The sequence below is a fragment of the Calliphora vicina genome, chromosome 5, assembly GCF_958450345.1.
Source record: "Calliphora vicina chromosome 5, idCalVici1.1, whole genome shotgun sequence".
Classification (NCBI taxonomy): Eukaryota; Metazoa; Arthropoda; class Insecta; order Diptera; family Calliphoridae; genus Calliphora; species Calliphora vicina.
This window is the reverse complement of record NC_088784.1, coordinates 94,090,167-94,115,566: the sequence shown is the minus strand read 5'-3', so window position 1 is coordinate 94,115,566 and position 25,400 is coordinate 94,090,167. Positions and strand designations below refer to the sequence as shown.

The 25,400-nt window shown below is 29.3% G+C and overlaps 2 protein-coding genes across 2 annotated transcripts; both read left to right on the top strand.

The window, feature by feature from the left end:
- The first annotated feature begins 3,586 nt into the window (after window positions 1-3,586).
- LOC135959580 (major facilitator superfamily domain-containing protein 6) lies at window positions 3,587-13,732 on the top strand. The gene is made up of 4 exons (XM_065510535.1): window positions 3,587-3,886; window positions 3,956-4,101; window positions 4,167-4,325; window positions 12,205-13,732. Exons 1-4 carry the CDS (start codon window positions 3,826-3,828, stop codon window positions 13,468-13,470), a joined length of 1,632 nt encoding a protein of 543 aa, XP_065366607.1. The 5' UTR covers window positions 3,587-3,825; the 3' UTR covers window positions 13,471-13,732.
- A 5,477-nt stretch (window positions 13,733-19,209) lies between these two features.
- On the top strand, window positions 19,210-24,934 carry BORCS7 (BLOC-1 related complex subunit 7). The gene is made up of 4 exons (XM_065513410.1): window positions 19,210-19,314; window positions 19,421-19,467; window positions 21,526-21,616; window positions 24,422-24,934. The coding sequence occupies exons 2-4, from the start codon at window positions 19,421-19,423 to the stop codon at window positions 24,599-24,601; spliced, it is 318 nt and encodes a 105-aa protein (XP_065369482.1). The 5' UTR covers window positions 19,210-19,314; the 3' UTR covers window positions 24,602-24,934.
- The last annotated feature ends 466 nt before the right edge of the window (window positions 24,935-25,400 follow it).

Below are 25,400 nucleotides of genomic sequence, written 5' to 3'. Positions count from 1 at the left end.
AATTTAAATTTTTATTACAAAAATTTACTAACAATTGAAGAAAAATTATATTTTTTAATACGTGTGTATAAAATTTCAGTTAAAACGTAACAAATTTAAAAAATATCGCGGTAACAAATTAAAAAAAGTTAAGTGATTAAATACATAGTTTGACGTTTTAGGGGTGAACATTGGAAACTCTCTCTAATAATTGTACCTGGTAACTGATTGTACCATGGCATGAACGAAATTATATTATATCGCATCATAAAATTTTTTAATTCTATATATAAATTTCAAAATAATCAAAAAAAACCTTCTCGTGTAAAATTTGTGTTTTGTCGCTTACGATAATTTGGCGCTAAGGGCTCGATATATACTTTATAGGGTCGGAAAATAATATTGTGGAAATTAGAAACGGAATGACAAACTTATATATGTATACCCTTCTCAAGAAGATGAAGGCTATAAAAATAGTGGTTTATTTCCTTGCAAATAAGAGCAGTTTAGTAGTCAAAAATTTGTAACAACTCTTTATTTATTTAAATGTATACAACAATTTAAATAGTCCCTATTTAAATACATACACTTATATTACACACTTTATAATGTACACTGGTAATGCAGTAGATGTTTACTGCAACCTCTGCCACTATTTATACACACTGCCATCTGCTTTCGAGTAGAATCATGATTGTTCTTAATGGTCAAAACTAGAATATTCAAATTCTATAGCTTTCAATGTTAAACATTAAGTGTTGCCACACCTACAAACAATGTTCAACTTAAAGCTTTTATTCAATGTTGTATGTTCCACAGCTATGTTAATAATACCCATAAATATGTTAACTGCTCTTAACATAAATAGAAAGGTTGAGAAACAGCCGTTAAAACCGTTATATTTGAAATCAAGTACAATTTTATTTGAAATCAAGTACAATTTCGTAACAATAAATTTAAAAAACTTCAAAATAAGCAAAACAAATATTAAAACATGCAAATTATATGCGCATAAAAACAATCTATGCAAAAATATAATAAAACATGGAAATTGTGCAACACCAAATTGATGTCATTTTGTTGAAAATCATCTGATTCGAAGAAGTAATTGTTCCAAACTGATTGATTTTAGGTTATTCACTACCAACATATATGAAAATCGCAGTCCTGTTTATTATATTTACATATCCATAAACAACTTTATTAATAGTCTGATGAAATAATTATTATTTGTTTATTATACTCTACACCATGAGTGCCATGGGTATATATAAGCTTGTCATTCTGTTTGTAATTTCTACATTTTTCATTTGCCACCCCACAAAGAATTTATATACTGGATCGTTATAGACAACGAAGTGGCTATAGCCATGTCCGTCTGTATGTTGAAATCAACTTACCGTAGCCCCCAAATAACTTACATACATGATTCATACATTAATATATCGGGAATTCTTCCGGCTCGGTTGCTATTTAAAATCAACAAAATCGGCCCTCAAATGGCTGAGATATTAGGAAAAACCGGGATAACCTCGATTTGTTTGCCTATTTTTGATCTATATACATATATTTCAAAGTCCATTGCAAGGATGTATAGTTGGACCTATAATGGGTCAAAATCGGGAAAAATATTTTGTAACCGGAATTTTTTTCACCAAAAAATTTTTTTTTAACAAATTTAAAAAAAAAGTTGAAAAAAATTTGAAAAAAAATTTTTTTAATAAATTAAAAGACAAAATTTTTAAAAACAATTTTTAAAAAAAAAAATTAATTTGTTTACCTAAAAATATTTAAAAATTTTATTTTAAAGTATAATTTGGTCAAGGGTATATATGATTCTGTACAGCCGAATATAGCTCTCTTACTTGTTTTATTTCTAATTATATTTACATTAAGCGTATGATTTTTTTTGTCTATAAATTTTATATTTGAGTGTCTACAAAAACTTTAGATATTTTTTGCAATAGTGTTGAAATTATTCGTAATTTTGAACTTACTATGAGAAAATTATTTGACATTAGCTAGAAATTTTTCCGGTTTTTAATAACTTATATGCCATTTTGAAGTGTACATATTGTTACGTTTTAACCTTTTCAAAACGTTTGTTTATTTCCTTTAAATAAACCGGATACTTTTGATTGCAAATAAAAGCCGTTTAGTAGTTTAAAAATTGTAACAACTCTTTATTTATTTAAAATGTACAACAACAGAATTAAATAGTCACTCAATGTTTTTTATACACGTTTATAAATTCTCAGAAATACAGACACTTTATAATGTACACGAATTCACTTAAAAAATACAGCACACTTTAAGGCACTCAGTTGATGTTTATTCGAATAGCGTCTCTGATAAACTTACTCACGACTGCAACCTCTGCCACTATTTATAACACTGCATTACCATCTAGAAAGCTCTATTTCTACAATGTTCTCTAACTGAATATTCGAATTCGAATTTACGGTTGCAGCAAACAGCATTTCCATACTTACGATCAATGGTCAACTGGAAGCTTTTATTCAATGTTAATAATGCCCACAGATATGTTAAAGTTTGGGCACTGCTATTTGAAAGCATTATCCAACTTTAAATCAGCCGTTAAAATCGTTATATTTGAATTCAAGTACAATTTCTTAACAATATCTTTCGTTTAATTTTACTTAGTTATTGAACATTATAGTGTAAAATTTTACATTGTAAACAACGACGCAAATGTAAAATTTTGTGTCAACAAAGCGTCATATGCGGGAAGTTTTACTTTACTTCTTTAATTTGAAAAAAGTGCCGTTGAAGCTTATGGTGAATATGTTCTATCGGCTTTAACGTGCTAAAGATGGTTTGTTCGGTTCAGAAGTGGTGATTTTGACACGGAAGATCACCCAGGCCAGACAAAAAAGTTTGAGTTGGAGGCATTACTCCATGAAGATTGTTATAAAACTCAGCAAGAGCTTGAAAAATCATTGGGAGCTACTCAAGCAGCAATTTCAAAACGTTCGCAAGCAGCAGGATTGATCCCAAGGCAAGAAAATTGGGTAACATACGAATACTATTTATTCGTCTCAGTAGATTATAACTTGTGTTTTTTTATTAAAATGAGCTATTTGTATGAGCACCACTATCTTTGAATTGGCTCTAGAAAAGTGTCATTAAATTTTAATGAACCACTATATATTAATTATAATAAAAATGAAATCTGATAAACTGTGCCTTTGTATATCTTCCATATCGTCATTACATCTCTTATCTCAACACTAGACTAACTATTTAGTACCACCTCTAGCAACAGTCAACATTTATTAGTCTCAACTCCGCTCACTACACAACCAAACGCCCTATCTCTCCCCCTCCAACCCCTTTATCTACCCCATTAATGCAAAAACAATTCAAAATTAGTATACAACAAAAATATGAATTGTTTATACTTTTGAAATGAATGTTATAAAATCGACAACTAGAACTTAAGTTAAGATCATAAAACAACAGAATAAATAAAATTTAAAATAAAAAAATAGTTGAAAACAAAACGTCTTATCGTTTATTCTTTTATAAGATTACAGTACTAAATACTCATACAGCGGCAGTGAGACTCACACGACGAGAATACACTTGAGGGAAACTGTCGAATGGAAAGTGTCTATGGCTGGTCTACAACAGTTAGCTGAAACCGCTCAAAAGTGTAACATGAGAAAAGTGTAAGAAAACTCTGAAGAAAAAAAGCAAGGAATACAGAAAATGTATTGGATGTAAAGATTTTGAATTAACTGGCAAACTGTGATATCCCAATATTCTTCCTAACTGAGACCATTATATAGTTACTCTAGATCTTTAATAGAAAACAGTGTTAAAATGGTTAAACTCAATAAACGTCTATTTCCTATTAAGGCTCATTATTTCTTTTTTATGGCGGGTAAGTTTTGCTTTTCAAATAAACCACAATATTTTCTTTTGTTAATTAATCTTTATATTTTTCTTACAGCTATGGGCCCCATTTTACCCCAATTGTCTGTGTGGGGCAAACAAATTGGCATAGCACCCGAGGTAATGGGTTACATTACCTCCATATTGCCCATGATGTATATTATAGCAAAACCTTTGTTTGGTTTTGTGGCCGATTATTTTACGGTAGATTTATTATTATTATTAGTTTTTGTCGTTTATAAATTAATGGTTTTTTTTTATTTATTTAGCATTTTCGTAAATTAATTTTTATTGGCTTGATTATGGCCATGACTTTGGCTTATGCTGGTTTTTATTTCGTGCCCCAGCCACAGTCATCATCTATACCCTTGCATGAAGCTTGGAATGTGACATTAAATTTAAAGGAGTTGCCGGTTTGTAATGATGAGGTATGTAAATATTTGTAAAATGATGAATGAAAGTAAAATAATTAAAATATTAACAAATACCAAGAAAAAGTTCTAGTTGAACCATTTACAAAAATAACAGTCAAATTGTAGCATTAGCAAAATGCACAAAAATTCATTATATACGAGTATAAATTATTTATTAACAATAAAGTATATTTCTTATATAGGGGTTATAAGGCCTGTCACAGAATTCCATTCCACTCCGATCGAAAGTGGAATTAATTCCGTAATTTGCTTCTTCACAAATAGTAAAACGAGTTTTTCTTAAAATTTTAATCAATTTCTGTACCAAAAACTTCACTTTTGTTTTAATATAAAAAACACTGTCAAATTAAAATCTGAAATACAGAATTATTAAATATTTTTGGAATTAATAAATTACACAGAATCTGTAGAAGCTAAAACGAAATCGATCGGAATAGAAGCTACGGAATTGAAACCATTCCGAACGAAATGTGTGACAGGCCTGTATATAGGCGGTAGGGTCAATTATGGACCGATCTTCACAAAAGTTGGTGGAAAGATCTAGGTTCATATAAAACTTGTTTATGGCCAATTTTATTACGATATTAATTATTATAAGACAATTGTGAATGTTCAAGTCATTTTCTGATGAGGACCTTGTATGGGGACTAGGGGCAATTGTTGTTCGATTTTCGCCAGGATACTTAGAAATAATTTTTGACAAAATTTTTTAAGGATTAACGCATAATTAACATGTTTATGACTGCTTACACTGTATTCCGGAGGGAAATTTGTATGCTGGCTAGAGTATCAAGGGAGAGTATTTATGGAAAATTTCAGCTTCTTTCGTTTGGGGCCCTATAGTATTTTCAATAGACAGACGGACTAAAGGAAGGACATAGCTAGATCGTCTTTGAATCATATGAGGACCCAGAATATATATAGCTTTTAGTTCTACGACTAATATATCGATATGTTACAAACAGAATGGTATAGAAAAGGAGCTAACAATATATTTAAATTTTTCTTTTATTTTCTTTTAAAATTCTAATGTAAAGTAGTGTATTTTTAACACAAATTTTAACAAACATATGTACTTTCTTACATTAAAAGTAAGAATATTGAATGAGAGCTGACCACTGATTTAAAGCCACCCTCTATTGCCATGAAAGTGTCTCTCATGAGACCATGGATATTTATATCAGTTTACTGTTGTCATTCGAATAAAAATTATTCAAATAATCGAGGAAACTATATATTTTTCATTCGAATGAATAGCATCTATATATAACATCTACACATCTCAAAATTAAATAAACATAAATCATAATGAAAATCATAAAATCTATCCATCGATTAAAATTTAAAAGTTTCGGTTTGTTGGAAAATGGGCTGAATAATAGATTCGGTTCTGAAAAAAAAAAATTTAAGTCGGACTATAATGATTTTCATGTTTACTCACTTTTGAGAGGCTGTGTGTATTTCAATTTAGAATAAAAAAATTTTTCAATCAATTATTGATTAAAATAAAAAAAAATGTATGTATAGTCGGTCAAGCCGAGTTTTTTTTTTCTTTCAAAGTATTTTTGAAATGAGTTAGGGTTTTTTTAATTACTGTAAATCTGTTATTCGTTAACATAGGAAACTGAATTTTATAAGGGAGGTATACTTGAGTTTTGTCTACCAGAATAGGTAAAAAATCCCGATTTAGAAAAAAAAACGCGATACGACCTTTCTATATTAAGCCATATATATGATTTTTTGTTATATAAAACGTATTTGTCGAGAAATTTGTGTGGATAGGAATATAAATCAGATATTTATGAGAAAATAATCCTAATTCGGGAGGATATTTGTTTGGGTCTATGTAAAATAATGCACCGATTTCAAGCACTTTCAATAAGCTTTATCCTTGATCCGAAAAAAACACGTGTTGCAAATCATAGCGAAATATCTTCAAAATGCTACTTTGAGCATAAGATTACATGGACAACAAGACGTACGGAAGGATATCGTTAAATCGACCCAGAAAGTGATTCTGAGTCGATCGGAAAACTTTAGATGGGTGCTGGACTAATATTTTTATTAGAAACAACTTTCAACATAAATTTTGCAATGGACTTTGGTTTAAAACACCAGATCATTGTGAAACCTAACTTCCTAAATAAAAACCTTGTGACTACTAAAGACATAGGTAACGTTCAAGTATCTGCAATAGACTTATTATTATTTACATTTTCCAACCCTCATGATTTCTGAAACATTTTTCAACAATGAAAAAAGAGTTGTTCTCCATTTTTACTACCTCTAATCTGTTAGCAGTCCAATTTATTATAATCAGCTCCAAACAAATTAGGAGAATATTTATCAAAATATTGGTCGCAGACCCACAAAAGTATATACTATATCATGGGTTCTTATAAAATTCTAAGACGATCTAGATATGTCAATCCATCTGTCTGCTACGTATACGATAAGGTATATAAGATTTGGCACAGCTTAAATGGCGTCAAATTAAAATTAGATTTTTACATAAAAAATTTATCTGAATAAAATTTTATAGTAAAAAAAATGGTGAAAAAAACTCTGGTTAAAAAATATTTTTCACAAATTTTCACCCATTGTATGTCGAAAATAGCCAAATCTGAGCCATTTGTGATCTGATTTTCCGAATTTAAATAGTAGCTGAACCGAGACCATTATCAAAAAAATCATTTTCTTGGAGTCCAAATTTATATTATTTGACTTTTTCTTAGCTTATATTTATTTTTTTGTTTAACCTTTCCATGTTGAAATTGTACGTAAAAGTTATGGCGATAAAGTTTTTCCAAAAAGATATTTTTCTTGAGGTTTTGGACGAGTTTTTTATGCGTTCATTTTTAAAGTTTTTTAGTATATAAGTTTAAAAAGTTTTTTAGTAGATAAGTAAAACAAAATTCCCCGATTTAAAATTTTTTAAATATATCCTATCCAAGGTAAAAATGTACGCTTACAACGATGGCGATATAATTTAAAAAAAATATTTTTTCGGGTTTTTAGACGAGTTTTTGTCGAAAAAACTTTTTTTTTAGATTTCCAAACCAATTTTTCTTCTCCCGTATCAATTTCCCGCTCATTTCTAAAGAAATTCGTAAGTTAAAGGCGAAGGTGATATCAGTTTTTCAAAAAAAAAAATAATTTTAAACGAGTTTTGGTCAAAAAATTTAATTTTTAATTTTTTATCGCCATCTTTTTAAGCGTACAATTTTACCATGGATATGATATGTTTAAAAAATTTGAAATCGGCGAATTTTGTTTTACTTATCTACTAAAAAACTTTAAAAATTAACGCGTAAACAAATTTTTTTCGACAAAAACTCGTCCAAAACCTCAAGAAAAGTATTTTTTTTTAAAAACTGCTATCGCCATCGTGTTTAGCGTACAATTTCACCTTGTAAGCCGATTTTTTTATTGCTACTAAAAAAACATTAAAAATAAAAGTTGAGAAATGTAAAAGAATTGAAATTTGGACGCCTTCACCTTCGTGAGAAGCGTATATAAAAGTTTGTCATTCCGTTTGTAATTTCCCCAATATAATTTTCCGACCCTATAAAGTATATATATTCTGGATCCTTATAGCGGAGTCGATTAAGCCATGTCCGTTTGTTTGTCTGTTGAAATCAATTTTCTGAAGACCCCAGATATCTTCGCGATCCAAATCATCAATAATTCTGTCTTATCAATTTCTTATTTAAAATCAGCAAAATCGGTCCACAAATTGCTGAGATATGAGGAAAAAACCAGGACAACCTAGATTTATGACTTATTTTTGACCTACAGTGGTGGCCACCAATTTAAGACAAATACTTGAATTTTTTTCATCAACTGAATTTTAAGTGCGATAGAGCCAAAATAAAAGGACCTCTAAGGGTATGAAATTTATTGTTAATGTTTCTAGTTTCTGAAAAATGTTTGGAAAAATCGGTAAAACATATATGGACAAAGATATGTGGAAATACGTTGACCCACCTCAGCGAACATCCGCTGTTAATAACATGATATGACCGAAACTAATGGAACTAAAAATACGAAATTTGGTCCGAATATTTTATAGTAATAAAATTATAATGATATAAATGTGAGAAAATATGTTTATTTAAAAAAAAATTTGTTTGGTCAAGTTGTAGAAAAATTTTATGCGTTCATGGTGAATATGTATGAATTGACACAGTCGAATAAAACACACTTGTGTGTTAAAACAGTCCTCATGCATACATATTTGTGGAAATATTTGAAAATATAATTGACAATTACATGGAATTTAGCAAACAATTTTTGTCTTAAATTCTTGGCCACCACTGTATATCTGGATTACTAAGTCATTAATATAGACAATATGAATATCTAATGATAGATATTTCAAAGACCTTTGCAACAACGTATATAGGACCATAGTAAATTGGACCTACAATGGGTCAAAAACAAAAAAATATTTGTTAACTCGAGAAATTAAAAAACAAAAAAAAAATTTTTAAAATTAATAAAAAAGAAAAATTAAATAACAATTCTAAACAAAAAAAATTTCCAAAAAATTAAAAAACTATTTTGAAAAACAAAAAGTTTTAAGTATATGGGGGATTTCACGTCAAGTGAACCAACTTTTAAAATCGATGTTTTCCGATCGGGATGAAATTTACACCAAGGTTAGACCTATTGGATAGTAATTCAGACACAATTTTTTCAATCCCACTACGAGAACAAAAAGCTCTTAAAGGAATAGACCTAAGCTTTCTTTTGTGCAAAAAAAAAATTTAAAAAAGGGCTCCTTTTGAAAAAAGTTCGGTTTTGCCGAAAAAAAATCAAAAATTGTATATCTTGAGTTACAAAACATTTATTTTGCTATATATCCCACTCGCATCCCACTAAGCGACCAAATAGATCTTAAAGGACTAGACCCAAGATTTCTTTTGAGCAAAAAAAAAAATTTTAAAAAAGGGCCCATTTTGGAAAAAAAGTTCGATTTTGAAAAAAAGTAAAAAATTGCATGTTTTGAGTTACAAAACATTTATTTTGAAAGATATCCCACTCGCATCCCACTAAGCCACCAAATAGGTCTGAAAGGAAAATATCCAAGCTTTCTTTTGAGCAAAAAAAAAATTTAAAAAAGGGTCCATTTTGAAAAAAAAAGTCAACAAAGTTTTTGATTTTGCAAAAAAAGTCAAAAATTGCATGTTTTGAGTTACAAAACATTTTTTTTTGATAGATATCAAACTCGCATCCCACTAAGCGACCAAATAGGTCTTCAAGGAAAATATCTAAGCTTTATTTTAAGAAAAAAAAGCACATTTTGAAAAAAAAAGTTAAAAAAGCTTTTGATTTCGGAAAAAAAATATTAAAAATATTTTGAAGATTGAAGACATAGCTATCTAAACTATTTGGAACACATTTTGCTAACAACAATAGGTAAAAAGTTACATGGATGAGAAAAATCACATGTTTGGCCAAAATGTCAAATTTTTACCCCCTCTAACTCAGAGAGTTCTGGACCGATCTTGTACATTTCATCCCGATCGGAAGACATCGATTTTAAAAGTTGGTTCACTTGACGTGAAATTCCCCATATTTAAAATTTGTATTTTGAAGTATAATTTGGTAGAACGTAAATAAGATTCGGCAATTCTCGGTACAAATTTCACGCGAATTTTGCCAATTTTTCACTACCCGATTCCCGGGATTTTTAGTCGGGAATTCCGGGAATTAAAAACTGGTGAAAACAAGTTATAACTCTATTTTTTCACCAAAAAACAATGAAAAGTTTTTTACAGTTTTTTGCTTACATCTCGGCAATAATAGACCGAAATAGAAAATTTAAAAAGTGAATTCATTATTTATAGAATTTATTTCTTATTGAATCATTCTAATTTCTTTAAATTTCTTCTTCAAAACCATAGCAAAATATCTTTCTAAATTTATTAATTGATTAAATTTTTCTTCAATTCAAATCTAGTACAAAAAGTTTTAAGAAAATGTTTTCAATTAATTCTGTAAATGATTTGATTTAACAAAAATTTAATCATTCAAGTTTGAATAAATTCTATTATTAATTCAGTTTAAACAAAGCCTTTGGAATGAATCTAAAAAATGAAATATTAGGAATGGATTTATGGATTATGATTTTAGAGAATTAAGCTCAAATTTTATTAATTAATTCGAAGCTCTGATATTTAGTAATTATAACACTAAGTTTTTATATGAAATTTGGCTATAATATTCCTAATTTACAGTATCATTATATATTTCGGGAATAGCCGGGTACCCGGAAATGTAGAAAAAAAGAGTCTCGATTCCCGGGAACCAAAAAAGGTAGGAAAATTAAAAACTTTGCTCATATTTCATACCAAAAATAGATTTTTAGTATGAAAAATTAAAAAATTTTAAAATCGTTAATAACTTAGTAAATACTGCGTTTTTCGGGAAAATAAACTCAAAATCCTAAAATAGTTAATAACTCAGTAAATACTGCGTTTTTCGGGAAAATAAACTCCATCTGTGATCACTCATATTTCATACCAAAAATCGATTTTTATCATGAAAAATCAAAAAATCCTAAAATCGTTAATAATTCAGTAAATACTGCGTTTTTCGGCAAAATAAACTCAATCTGTGATCACTCATATTTCATACAAAAAATCGATTTTTATCATGAAAAATCAAAAAATCCTAAAATCGTTAATAACTCAGTAAATACTGAGTTTTTCGGGATTATAAACTCAATCTGTGATCACTCATATTTCATACCAAAAATAGATTTTTAAAATGAAAAATCAAAAAATTTCTTAAATCGTTAATAACTCAGTAAATACTGCGTTTTTCGGGAAAATAAACTCAATCTGTGATCACTCATGTTTCAACCAAAAATCGATTTTTCGTATAATCGGTGTATATCTCAGTAAATTCTGCGTTTTTCGGCAAAATAAACTCAATCTGTGATCATTCATATCTCATACCAAAAATAGATTTTTATCATGAAAAATCAAAAAATCCTAAAATAGTTAATAACTTAATACTGAGTTTTCCTGGAAAATAAACTCAATCTGTGTTCACTCATATTTCATACCAAAAATCGATTTTATCATGAAAAATCAAAAAATCCTAAAATCGTTAATAACTCAGTAAATACTGCGTTTTTCGGGAAAATAAACTCAATCTGTGATCACTCATATTTCATACCAAAAATCGATTTTTATCATGAAAAATCAAAAAATTTTAATATCGTTAATAACTCAGTAAATACCGCGTTTTTCAGCGGGTACCCGGGAATGTAAAAAAAAGTTTCTTGATTCCCGGTAATCAAAAAAGGTCGGGAAATGACAGTTAATATGTAATATTTGCTGTGAACAAGTACTCAGAAAACAATTTCACATAATTTTAATTAAATTATTGAAAGATGTCTTGCCAATTTTGTGCACATTTCTGTTTATCTAAGAATTTTGATAATTATAAAAATGTCTCATTGTTCGATTTAAAAAAAACGTTACAAATTATTTTATAACTAAAAAACATTGTTAATGTTATTTGTATTATTACTCTTCGTATTAGTTATTGTTGTGGAATACTACTACTTCTACTATTAATATTAATATTATCTTATCGAAATCGTAAAAATTGTATCAAAACTCATATTTGCTGTAGACATTTATATGTCAATTATAAGTGCGAAACCAAAAAAAAATATTAAAAAAATGATCATGACATGATAAATATCTTTTTATAGTATTTGCTAATTTTAGTACATTTTCATAGTAATCTGGGAGGGAATAAGTAAACAATCATAGCCTGATAATGGCACTTTAATAGCTTGTACTCATTTTTTTATGATATTAAAGTAATAAATACGTTTTTTTTTTCTTTTCAGCTGTTAAGCCAAACGAATTTGTGCAGCACTACCCACAATGCCCAGTGCAAAGATGAAATCTCTAACTTCGAAGCCTTTTTCGTGGATATATTTAATCCAGCCATTAACTATCTAAATCTAACATCAAACTATGAAAAATCTACCTTGCAATTGCATGTATGTGTGGGCGAATCCTTTAACGCCACCAACAATCTGACTTCCTTCAATGGCACCTGCGACTTCCAAACTGAACTGCAAGCAAAGTGTCTTTATACATCAGCTGCCTTTTGGCTTTTTGTGTTATTAATGTGTGCGGGTACAATTGGTTTCAATGTCACCAATTCCATATCGGATGCCATTTGTTTCGATATGTTGGGCGATAGTGAGGAGGACAAGTATGGAGCCCAGCGTGTTTGGGGTACCATTGGATTTGGTCTTACCGCCTTGGTGTCCGGCATTGCAGTAGATTATTGGACTCTGGGTGATGTGAAAAGTATTGTGCCGGCCTTAATTATCATGTTGGTATTTAGTGGCTTTGATTTATTAAGTGTTTCCAAGCTGAAATTGCCCAAGTTATCCTCTTCAGAGTCCATATTCACAGATGTCTGGGAACTGATTAAACAGCCAGCCATAACCACATTTTTGGTCTTTGCCACCATAGCTGGCATTATTGATTCCTTCATTATTTATTTCATGTTTTGGCATCTGGAAGAGGTGGCCGCCGAAACTGGTTTTATGCATCAAATCAAATTGATTGAGGGTTGTGTAGTGGCGGCCGAATGTTTGGCCGGTGAGGTGCCCTTCTTCTTTTACAGTGGCAAAATCATTAAGAAATTGGGTTATATTCACTGTATGAGCTTGTGTTTCTTTTTCTATGCCGTGCGTCTGGCTCTAATATCCTGGATACCCAATCCCTGGTATTTGGTGGGTGTGGAACTATTCTTTCAGGGCTGCACTTATGCCCTCTGCTACACTTGTATTGTGGCCTATGCCTCGGCAGTTGCTCCGCCCGGTACTTCAGCCACTGTACAAGGCCTTATGGCCGGCATGGATGATGGTTTGGGTTTTAGTATTGGCTCTCTGATCGGAGGTCTCTCTTTTAAGCGTTTCGGTGGTAGACGTAGTTTCATGTATTTCTCCATAGTTGCCATTTGTACTTGTATTGCTCATATTCTGGTGAGACCTTCGTCTAGAAAACGTCAATATTTGCCTAAAGCCGGTTATCAACTGCCAAAAGATCAGGCAGCTGTGGCCTTGGATCCAGTAACAGAAGAGGTTAAAGCGTAGTCTAGTTATTTAGTGGTATGTGACCATGATTTTGACATATGACAATCAGTTGTATATTATTTATACATAAGTTTCTGCATATCTTTTTGTTATATTCTTATTATTATTATGAATACAGTTTTTATGTATTTTATTCGATGAAAAGTGTTCGTACATAAGTAGTACGATTATATATTGTAAATTATTGTAAATTGTGTATAACAGTTTTGTATTTGTATTTTTTATATGTAAAAATAAGAACAAATAAATTTTTTAATATGAATTGTAATTGTTTTCTTTATTTACTTACGACTTAATAGAAGTATGCTAAAGTTTTAAACAAATAAGAGAATTATTTGAACTCAAGAGTGAAAAGTTAAAAAAATCATAAAGTTTGAAAAAAATTATTTAAAATAAAACTTAAAAATGCGAGATAATAGATGGCGCACCTTTTGAACGCAGTTTTTATACCCTTCACCTTCGTGAGAAGGGTATATATAAGTTTGTCATTCCGTTTGTAATTTCTACATTTTTCATTTCCGACCCTATAAAGTATATATATTCTGGATCCTTATAGATAGAAAAAAATTTTTTTTCTCACAAAAAAAATTGAAAAAACAAAAAAAAAAATTTTAAATTTAAAAAAAAAAAATTTTAAATTTAAAAAAAAAAAATTTTAAAATTTAAAAAAAAAAATTAAAATAGCAATCGAAACAATTGAAACTGAAAAAAACAACTGGAAAAAATATTAAATTTTGTTTACCTAAAAATATTTAAAATTTTGAAGTATAATTTGATGAAGGGTATATAAGATTCGGCACAGCCGAATATAGCACTCTTACTTGTTTCAATAAATTATATGTCATTTTGAAGTGTATATATCTGTCATTTATTCTCACTTAGTTATTGAAAATTATATTGTAAACAACAAGGAACTAGCTTATCTCTCAACAGTAAATTTCAGTGAATTTATCAATAATTGGGAATTCAGCACACTAAATCTTACCAAAACAAAGTTTCGAATTTTGAGCCAATAAAGCATCTTAATTTGGCAAGTTTTGCTTTACTTCTTTACAAGTGCCGCTGAAGAATACCGATTGATCTCTAAAGTGAATATGTTCCATTGAATTCAACGTGCGAGACTTGGTTTTGTTAGGTTCAGAAGTGGTGATTTTGACACGGAAGACAAAAATCGCCCAGGCCAGCCACAAAAGTTTGAAGACCAAGAATTGCAGCTTATTGTCAAACTCAACAAGAGCGTGCAAAATCATTTGCATGTTCGAAATGATGTTTTAACGCTATAAAAGAAATTAATTTTTGCACCGAATCATTACTTGTGATGAAAACAAGTAAGAGAGCTATATTCGGCTGTGATGAATCTTATATACCCTTCACCAAATTATACTTCAAAATAAAAATTTTAAATATTTTTAGGTAAACAAAATTTATTTTTTTTCCAATGTTGTTTTTTAATTTTTGGGAAAATTTTTTTTTTCGAATTTTTTGTTTTCATCTTTTAAATTTAAATTTTTTTTTTTTCTTTTTTTGAATTTTTTTTTAATTTAGCGAAAAAAATCTTTTGGTGAAAAAAAATCGGGTTAAAATATATTTTTTCCGATTCCGGCCAAAAATCCATAACTTCTTTATTTCTTCATAAAAATTTCTGAAATTTGCTATTTGTATTAAGAATAACATAACCAACCGATCGATAAATATTTCGATGTTCAATTACAGGGTTTGGTCAAAAAAGCATGGACGTTCTAAAAGTTTCAAAAAATTGCATGTAAGCGGCCGAAATTTATTCCAAAAATAAAGAATAATATATGTGATCGAAAAAAAATCGGTCATTCAAATTTCGGATTACATATACAGGCTTTCTCCAAACAATAATGAACGTTTTAAAAGCATCGAAAAAATTAGGTTATTCATGTAAATGCCTGAAATTTAGTCCAAAAATTAAGAATAGCATAAATCATTGAAAAAACTTGTCTTACAAATTTCGGAATACATATACAGGGTTTGGCCAAACAAACCTGGACGTATTGAAATAATCGAAAAAGTTAGGTTATTCATGTAAAATTTGAAATTTGGTGTACATTTACGAAAAACACACTTGATCCATCGCGAAAAATATTATAAATTGCATATAAGAGTTGGCCAAATAAACATTGACGTTATAAAAGTATCGAAAAAGTATATCATTTTTGTAAATGGCTTCAATTAGGTTTATAATTAAAAATAACATAAATGATCCATTGAAAAAATTTCGACATACAAATACATGGTTTGGCCAATTCAGCATAGACGTAAATAACTCTCAAACTTACATAATTTTTTAAATTGACCAAAAAAAAAATACCAAAAAATGTGTAAAATATGTAGGCACTGAAATCGTTCTGGTTATTAGAATGGCAGATAATTGCAGCTGAAATTTATAGTACTTACTCCTGATACTTTACAGTATTAGATGAAATTTACACTTAACCTCTAATAGCCCCTTTTTTTTTGTTCTGGCCTTTCAAACTTTTTTTAATTTAGTTTCTATAGATTTTAAACTAGTTCCAAATCATTTCACTTTTATATAAAAATAACACGCAAAAACTCCTTAATAACTACATAGAATGGTTAATTGCTAACTGTTTTATAAAAGCATGTGCTAATTTGTAAAAAAAAACTAAAGAAAAAAGCACAGGCTACTTCAATTCAAAAGTAAAAAAATCACATTTTTCTAATATTAAAATGACAAGAAAAAACCTTTGACTTTACAGCTCTATTAATAACCATATAGTTACTTTATAGCCAAAATAATTATGATACTGTATATTCTGAAGTGTTAAGAAAAATCTACCATCAAAATTGTATAAAAATTAAAAAAACAAAAAAAAACATTTTTGGTCGGAATTTACCACCGTGCATTGTAGTTCCAACTTACTATGGTCTTATATACATCATTGCAAAGGTCTTTGATATATCTATCATTAGGTATCCATGAATGACTTAGTAATCCAGATATAGTTAAAAAAATAGGTCAAAAATCGAGGTTGTCCTGGTATTTTCCTTATATCTCAGTCATTTGTGGACCAATTTTCTCGATTTTAGCAACCAAGCAGGAAGAATTCCGGAGATATTGATGTATGAATCGTGTATGTAAGTTATTTGGGGGCTTCGGAATGTTGATTTCAACAGACAGACGAACATGGCTTAATCGACTCCGCTATCTATAAGGATCCAGAATATATATACGTACTTTATAGGGTCGGAAATGAAAAATTAAATTAAACTTGTTTCGATCGATGCAGAACGCTCTCTGGGATACGCTTCACTTTGGAACAGAGTATCCGAAATTGTCTTGATTCGTTCATGGCCTCAAATGATGAGCAGCTCTTTTGACTTGGAATCCATGTGTTGCCAAAAAAAAATGTGAAAATATCATAACTAACAATGGACAATATATGTATATGTTATGTGACCAACATCGTTTTATACCCTTCACCATTCACACTTCACTTTGCAAAGTACCCAAGTAACTTACATACATACATGATTGATACATCAATATACCGGACATAGTCTGAGATATAAGGAAAAATCTCGAATTTTTACCAATTTTTTCACCAAAATTTATTATTTTATTATAGGGATAAAACAAACAATTTCGATTAAAAAAATTTATTTTTGAACCTTTACTGTTCTGATATCCATAATATTTGGTATTTCAAAATTGGCTATTTTTTAATAGATGCGTGCAAAACACCTAAGGTGAGATTGTTAATAACTTTAGAACATTTTTCAGATTTTATCATTTTTTTTTCTCACAGATTTTATAGTTTTTTTCTAGATATCTGCCTTTCCACAAAAGTATAGATAATCGTCCTTAAACTAGGTTATCTCAAAAAAGCTTTTCCTTAAATTGCACGTTTAAAAAGTTTTATCAAATTTGGAACGGCAAAGGTTCGTTGCCTTGCCGAAAATGTTTGTTTCCACCTTCAAGTGCATTACACTTTATATTAAAAAAATTTTCCAATAGAAAGGAAACCTGAATTTAAGCGAAAGAAAAACAATTTTAAAATTTTTTTATGAAAATCAATCGAAAATTATTTGAAATCTGAGTGATTTTCATACAAAAATTTTAAAATCGTTTTCCTTTCGTGTTTCTGAATTAGGCCCTTAATTTTTTCAAATAGTTTTCAAGTTGAAAACATAATTTCATTTACATTAAAGTCAAATTCCAACAAAATATTCAAGAGTTTGAAGTTTTAAAACCTTAATGCTTACTTGGTAAGTTTATTTCATACCACACAAATATCTGGCAACATGACAGAATTAAACCACCACCAACCACTTCATTGGCACATATGTTTATAATACCGGCATATATAAAACAGAGAAAACAATCAGCTGGTACTAGAAAAAGACGAATATAAAACGATATTCTTTGTCTCTCTCAGATAACTGTGGATATGGTGTGATACAAAGCGAATTCATATAAGGTGGTGGCAGTTCTAGAAAAACAAGAATTGGTCTTAACAAATATCTAAATGAAAAAGGAAATTCAATAGTGGTGGTTTAACTTATTTGTGTTAAAAATAAATATTTTGTTAGTAAGCATAGAATATGTAGATTAGAGTTAATTTCAAAAATTTGATTTGCGGGTATCATCATTTTTCTGAAGGTTTATGCGTAAATAGAAATAATGGCGTCCTTTTTTTTGGAAAATTTTCACTCCTTGTGGTGGTTCAACACACCTAAAAACGCGGATTTTGAGCACATTTTTCTGTAGAGCAAAAACGGTTGAATGTATTGCAAATCTGATTTCACTGGTCGATTCTGCATCAAAAATTAATACAATTGATGTTTTTTGAATCCTTAAAAATAGTTCCAAAAACCCAAAACAGAGGGCGCAAATCTCATTAAAAAAATAAAAAAAGGATTTTAGTTTTTTAAACATGCACGATGAAAAGACATTTTAAGCTTAGCAAAACCGCACCAATATTTCATTTCATCACTAACCATTAAAAAGATATGAGAAAATTTTCCAAAAAAAGGACGCCATTATTTTTATTTATGCAAAAACCATCAGAAAAATTATGATACCCGAAAAACAAATGAAGTGACCTGGTCACAAACGAACTCTAATATAAATATTGAAATAAATATAACAAATATGACTAAATAGTAAAAACATTTTTCTTTTGAAAAAATTATTTTCGTAATAGGTTTTCGGAAGTGGGCTTTATATGGGAGCCACAGATAAATACACATAGATCGGAAACTAGAAAAAAAACTCAAACAAAAAAATTACACAAAATCATCAAACATGCGAATGCATAGAGAAACTAGATACAAACTCTACTAATGCATTCTCACTTCTTACGTTTCTGACAACTGAGTTAGGTCTTTCACAGGAGAGTTTCCGCTCTATGTCTATTCTCTATGTACCAATGTTGCACTTGTTTTCATATAATTTTTTTTTATCAATACATTCACACCACTTAGATTTTTGACAACTGAGTAAGGTCTTGATTTATTTCTATATGAAACTTATTCATATTAAATTGTATATGGATACCAACATTTTAAATAATACGGAGATCGTTAAATCGACTAAAAAAGTAATTCTGAGAACCATATGAGCGACTCTGCTGTTTGACTGACACCACCTTATATAAATTCATCGTGATGTGAAACAAAAATAACATAAGTCTATCTGAAGCATTTCGTTGTGTGTGACAGCTGTTTTTAAACATTTTGTTTTGAGAAATATTCTTCTTGTTGTAAACAAATCTAAAAGACTGCTAAAATAAATAATTGTTTTGGTAATTCTATAAATAATATTGTTGAAATTTGTATTTGAACTATTAAAATGTAAGTAGAATTTAAATACAATTTTTTAGTTATTTATTTTTAATAAATTGCTTAACTTTTGTGGGAAGTTTATTGATTTTTTCTTGTGAACTTTTTTTACTTGTAGATGGCTTCCGCATCCAGTAGCAGTGCCCGACACTTGTTTGATGAGAGGTGAGTTCTTACAATAATATTTAATATATTTTAGGATTGAGCATAGACTGCTAACTTATCGTTAATAAATAAGATTTTGAATATTTAATAATAAATGTTCTCTTTTATAATTCTTAATGAGCAACACAAATTAAAATTCAATTCTCTAATATACAAGCTATTTTTCAAAATATTTTCCAAATATAGCTCAAGGCAAATTTACTTACAGGTATACCCAATTCTACAACAAATACAACTTTACCAAAAACAACATGTACTTTGTTTTTGTAAAATTATTTGCTAACTGTCAAACAGCTAAACAACAGCAGACTGCAAAAATCAAAAACAGGGGTGAAAATAAATAAATACGTGAAATTTACTTTCAATAAGTACTCCATTCACTTTTATATTATCAATTATTCACTTTTCTTCTATTTTATATTTATACCCTTCAGCTTCGTGAGAAGGGTATATATAAGTTTGTCATTCCGTTTGTAATTTCTACATTTTTCATTTCAGACCCTATAAAGTATATATATTCTGGATCCTTATAGATAGCGGAGTCGATTAAGCCATGTCCGTCTGTCTGTCTGTCTGTCCGTCTGTCTGTTGAAATCAATTTTCTGAAGGCCCCAGATATCTCCGGGATCCAAATCTTCAACAATTCTGTCAGACATACTTTCGAGAATTTTGCTATTTAAAATCAGCAAAATCCGTCCATAAATAACGGAGATATGAGCAAAAATCCGAGACAACCTCTGAAAATTTCATCAAAAAACACAATGTATTGCATGCTTTGACAAAAAAACAACAAAACGTATGTTTGGATGTGCAAGTTTTGTGTATTTTGTTTCTTTTGGCGTTGTTGTTGTTTTTTATACAACTAAACGTTTGTTTGGTTGTGTGTTGATTTTTTTGACAAAAAAGCAACAAAACGTATGTTTTTGGATGTGCATGCTTTGCGTATTTTGTTTTTTTTGTGTTTTGTTTCTTTTGGCGTTGTTGTTGTTTTTTATACAACTAAACGTTTGTTTGGTTGTGTGTTGGTTTTTTTGTCAAAAAAGCAACAAATCGTATGTTTGGATGGAAGCATATGCTTTGCGTATTTTGTTTTTCTTTTGTGTTTTGTTTCTTTTGGCGTTGTTGTTTTTTATACAATTAAACGTATGTTTGGATGTGTGTTGGTTTCATTGGCTTGCGTATTTTGTTTTTTCTTTTGCTGTTTTGTTTCGTTTGGCGTTGTTGTTGTTTTTTGTGTTCTTGATAAATTTAGGATGCTGTACGCTGAAAGTGGGCAATGTACAATGTACATACATATATACTAATTATAAAAAATAATAATGCATCCACAACAAAGGTGAAGGGTATATAAGATTCGGCATAGCCGAATATAGCACTCTTACTTGTTTTTATTAAAAGAAACAAAAACGTTAATTTAAATTAATAACGAAATGTAAACAAACTTTGACAGATAGAAGTGAAAAAACATATCGAGCAAAAAATAGTCAGCTGGCTTTTCGACGTCACCTTATTAGATACGCCTTGATATAGCTGAAGTTATATTCGGCATTGTCTTCTCATATCAAAGAAATATTGTCCTTTTTTTGATCAATATTTTTTGAAAAATATACAATTCAGATATGAATGTTAATATCTGAATTGTATATTTTTCACCAAAAATTTTTTTTTGCCCTAAAATGTTTTTGACTTTTAAATTGAAAAAATATTAAAAGTATTCTTTTCTCATAAAATTGTTTCAATGATAAATTTAAATAATTTTTTTAACTTTAAATACCCAATAGCATAGAATAAACACATAGAACGGAAGGAGAGATTAATATATATGGAAAAATTACTCTCTTTTCACACATACGGGTGATACAATAACAAAATACATGCAACACATTGTCATGAATTAGGTTTTTGACAACAGACTTAGGTTTTTGGCTCTCAGTTACCTATCTAGTTGTTGTCTATGCCCAATAGTTTCTAGCTCAGTCATTTACTAGCACTAAACAGTAATCTGAACAAAAACGATGAATTTGTATAAAATATTGTTTGATTTGTATTTAATTTCAGCAAAAAACGTTTATGTGCTCGAGTTGCAGTTAATGTTAATAATTTGGGATCCGTTGCTCGACAAGTTGTACGCAGTTCTAAATCAAATGAGGTAAGGTATTCTAAAAACAAAACAAGTAAGAGTACTATATTCGGCCGTGCCGAATCTTAAATACCCTCCACCTAAATATGATGGTATAGCAAATGAAATAATATAACAGTTGTTAAAAAGACTACTTTACGCAGAAGATATTTTATTTTAAATGTACAAAAAATTGTATCAGAATCATGTAGAATGTATTGGATCAACATTTTTCCCTTTTAACCTCAAGTGAAGAAACAGAGTATAAAAAAGGGTATACAAATATATTTAGACAAATTTCAAAATATTTGGTTGTGGGAATTATATGGAGCAATATTCACAAAATTCAGTATTATGATTTTTGAATCCAAATTACTGATCTGTGTACTATTTTGGTTTAATATATGGATGCTATGACCTGTTATGGTCGTAAGTATTTGAGGGCTAATTTAGTAGAATTTCATATAAACAACGCCATTAACAAGACTGGACCTTATATGGGAGTTATGCCGAATTATGTACCAATATTTAAAAAATCTTGTAGTACGATTCTTGGATACTATTAAATCGGCGTAAAATTTTGTTTCAGTACAGATTATTTTGGATATTTGTGCAGGTTAATGTGTTTTCTTGAAGTGGTTCTTATATGGAGGCTATGACCAATCATGGGCCCATCATCATAATCGATTTGGTATATCGATTTTTATATATATTGAATAAATTTGTTTCGAATTTCAACCTGATAAATATATCTCTAAAATATTTATGAGGATTTTAGTGATTTTCGGGAGTGGAACTTGTATGGGAGCTATGGTTAAATATGGACCGATATTCACAAAATTCAGAAGTATGATTACTGGATACAAATTACTGATATGTGCGTAATTTCATTTTGATATCGATATGTTTTAAATATATTTTAAGGTGAATATCTTTTTCGGAAAAGGGCCTTATAGGGGAGCTATGACCAATTATCGGCCAATCTGCTTAAAATTTGGTACAGTGATATATATGTATATGAGTATTATTTTTGTCGAATTTTAGCAAAATAATGGAATTTATAAGAGATTTATGAGTACTTAACTGATTTTTGGAAGTGGACCTTATATGGGAGCTATGGTCAATTATGGACCGATATTCACAAAATCCCGTAGTATGATTTCTAAGTATAAATTAGTGATTTGTGTAAAATTTTGTTTTGATATTGATGTTTTTCAGATAATTATGTAGGTTAATGTGTTTTTCGGAAGTGGTCCTTATATGGGAGCTATAACCAATTATTGGCCGATCTTCATAGAATTAGGTATATCGATTTTGGTATATATGGGGACTATTTATGATAAATTTCAACTTAATAACAATATTTATAAGACATTTATGCTTATCTAAGTGATTTTCGGAAGTGAACTTAATTTGGTGTTGTGATTTTTTTAAGCACGAAAATTATTTTTCCTGAATCTTGAGTGGATACTGCAATTTGGTAGGTATTTACAGACCATAGAACCATATTTCGGGACGAAATTTGTTTGGGTGCTAGGAGAAATCATGGACGATTGCTATAATTTTTACCAGAGTTAGTCATTTTAACATAAAAACAAGTAAGAGAGCTGTATTCGGCTGTGCCGAATATTGTATATCCTTCACCAAATTATACTTAAAAATATTTTTTTTTTTACATATTTTTATTTAAACAAAATCAAAATTTTTTTTTTAATGTTTTAAAATTTTTTTTCCAAATTGTTTTTTAATTTTTTTTTAAAAAAGTTTTTTCCAATTTTTTTTTTTTTTAAATTTCTTTAATTAATTTTTTTGGAAAAAGAATTTATGACAAAAAAAAATTTTTTATGAAAAAAAAATTCGGGTTAAAAAATATTTTTTTCCGATTTTGACCCATTGTATGTCCAACTTACTATGGCCCTATACGTTGCAAAGGTCTTTGAAATATCTATCATTAGATATCCATATTGTCTATATTAACGACTTAGTAATCCAGATATAGGTCAAAAATAGGTCAAAAATCGAGGTTGTCTTAGTTTTTTCCTTATATCTCAGCCATTTGTGGACCGATTTTCTCGATTTTAAATAGCGACCGAGCCGGAAGAATTTCGGAGATATTGATGTATGAATCGTGTATGAAAGTTATTTGGGGGCTTCGGAAAGTTGATTTCAACACACAGACGGAAAGACGGACATGGCTATATCGGTTCCGCTATCTATAACGATCCAGAATATATATACTTTATTCACTCATGGTGAAGGGTATAATAACGTGTGTAAAATTCGATGGTATTTCTGCAATATATTTGCACAAATAACAAAAACTATTTTAAAATTATCATGTTTTTTTTAGGTTTTCTCACATTTTAGTTCATAACTCTGGTTCCACTGAACCGATTTTGCTGATTTTGAATACCAAACTGCTTAGGAGAACAATAAACATTTTTTTGCAAGTCTACCAACTTTGTTTGCCTATTTTGGACGTGAGCGTGTTTTACACAGACAGACAGATGGACAGACAGACGGACATGGCTCAATCGTCTTAGAATTTCATTTAATATTTCAGTATAATATATATACTTTGTTGGGTCTCAAATGAATATTTCTCAATGTTACACATTGAATGACAAACTTATATATACCCTCATTCACCACTTGTGGTGGTGGAGGGCATAAAAAAATCACTGGTGTTTATTCACTTTTGAGATAAAAGCGACTACCTCTATTTTTGCATCTATTTTTCGCCAACATTTTTTTCACCAAAAAAAAATGTTTTTCTCCAAAAATAGTTCTTAATATTTTCCTTAAATTATACATTTGTTTTTTTTTTTCTTGCAGATTTTAAATCAAGGCATTCGCAATTTTACCCAAGTTGACATTGTATCCGATTACAGTGCTCAAAATTTAAATAAAATGTCTTTAATATTGCAGCATGTTAGTTATCACTATGATGCCATGAATGATAGTGTCAATCATTTGGACTATTTGAAGGAGCAGGTGACAGCAATGGAAAGGTGACTGGAGGTTAAGAAGTAAACGAAAGCTCTGAATATAAAATTAATTTAAACAAATTTAATTATAATTGATTTTCAAAGCATTTCATTTACTCTACTCTTTAATTTTAGTAAAAAAAAAATAATATTTTTATAAACATACGTATGTATTAGTAATCTTGTAGACATAATATTTAGATTATTAGTAATTAATATATTTTAAATTGTACTAAATACTTTTTTTATAAATTAGTTCACTTCACTTATGGAAATTGTTTATATAATTTTTTGGTTTATTAAAAAATTTCCCCTTTATACTTTGGTTTAATAAAGCAAAATATTAGTTTGATGAAAAAAATGTATAATTTTTTGTGTTCGATCGACAATTCATTAAAATTATCAAAAGGGAATTGTGCATCAAAAACCATGGCACGGCAAAAAGGTATGGATTATATCGGTAACTGAATTTTGGTTTATTTCCATAGGGATATTTTAATGATAACGGTAATTTCATCCTAAATTAAATTACACTATCCAACAAAATGAGACTTTTAGATTGGAACAGAAAGCGAGTCTATAATTCTGAAAGGGCATGTTGAGTAGATTATTTTTGTAGAATAAACTTATAGTCCAGCTGGTCTTAGTTTTAGTTTACAGTAGGTCAAAGTTTTAATTTTTTTTATCGAAGGGAGCATAATACTAACGGAAAATAAAGTTGTAAGTTAACGTCGGAGAGGATTTATATTATCAGAGTTATATTGTGGAATTTTATGCATATAATTTTTGTGGAAGATCTTAATCTAGCTCCTCTTTTTAGGTGTCAA

Bases quoted from the DNA above. Each gene is read 5' to 3' on its own strand.
- BORCS7 (XM_065513410.1), top strand. From the start codon at position 19,421: ATGGCTTCCGCATCCAGTAGCAGTGCCCGACACTTGTTTGATGAGAG. The intron at 19,468-21,525 runs GTGAGTTCTTAC...ATTTAATTTCAG, and splicing joins CGACACTTGTTTGATGAGAG to CAAAAAACGTTTATGTGCTC. The intron at 21,617-24,421 runs GTAAGGTATTCT...TTTTTCTTGCAG, and splicing joins GCAGTTCTAAATCAAATGAG to ATTTTAAATCAAGGCATTCG.
- LOC135959580 (XM_065510535.1), top strand. From the start codon at position 3,826: ATGGTTAAACTCAATAAACGTCTATTTCCTATTAAGGCTCATTATTTC. The intron at 3,887-3,955 runs GTAAGTTTTGCT...TTTTTCTTACAG, and splicing joins TTATTTCTTTTTTATGGCGG to CTATGGGCCCCATTTTACCC. The intron at 4,102-4,166 runs GTAGATTTATTA...TTATTTATTTAG, and splicing joins TTGTGGCCGATTATTTTACG to CATTTTCGTAAATTAATTTT.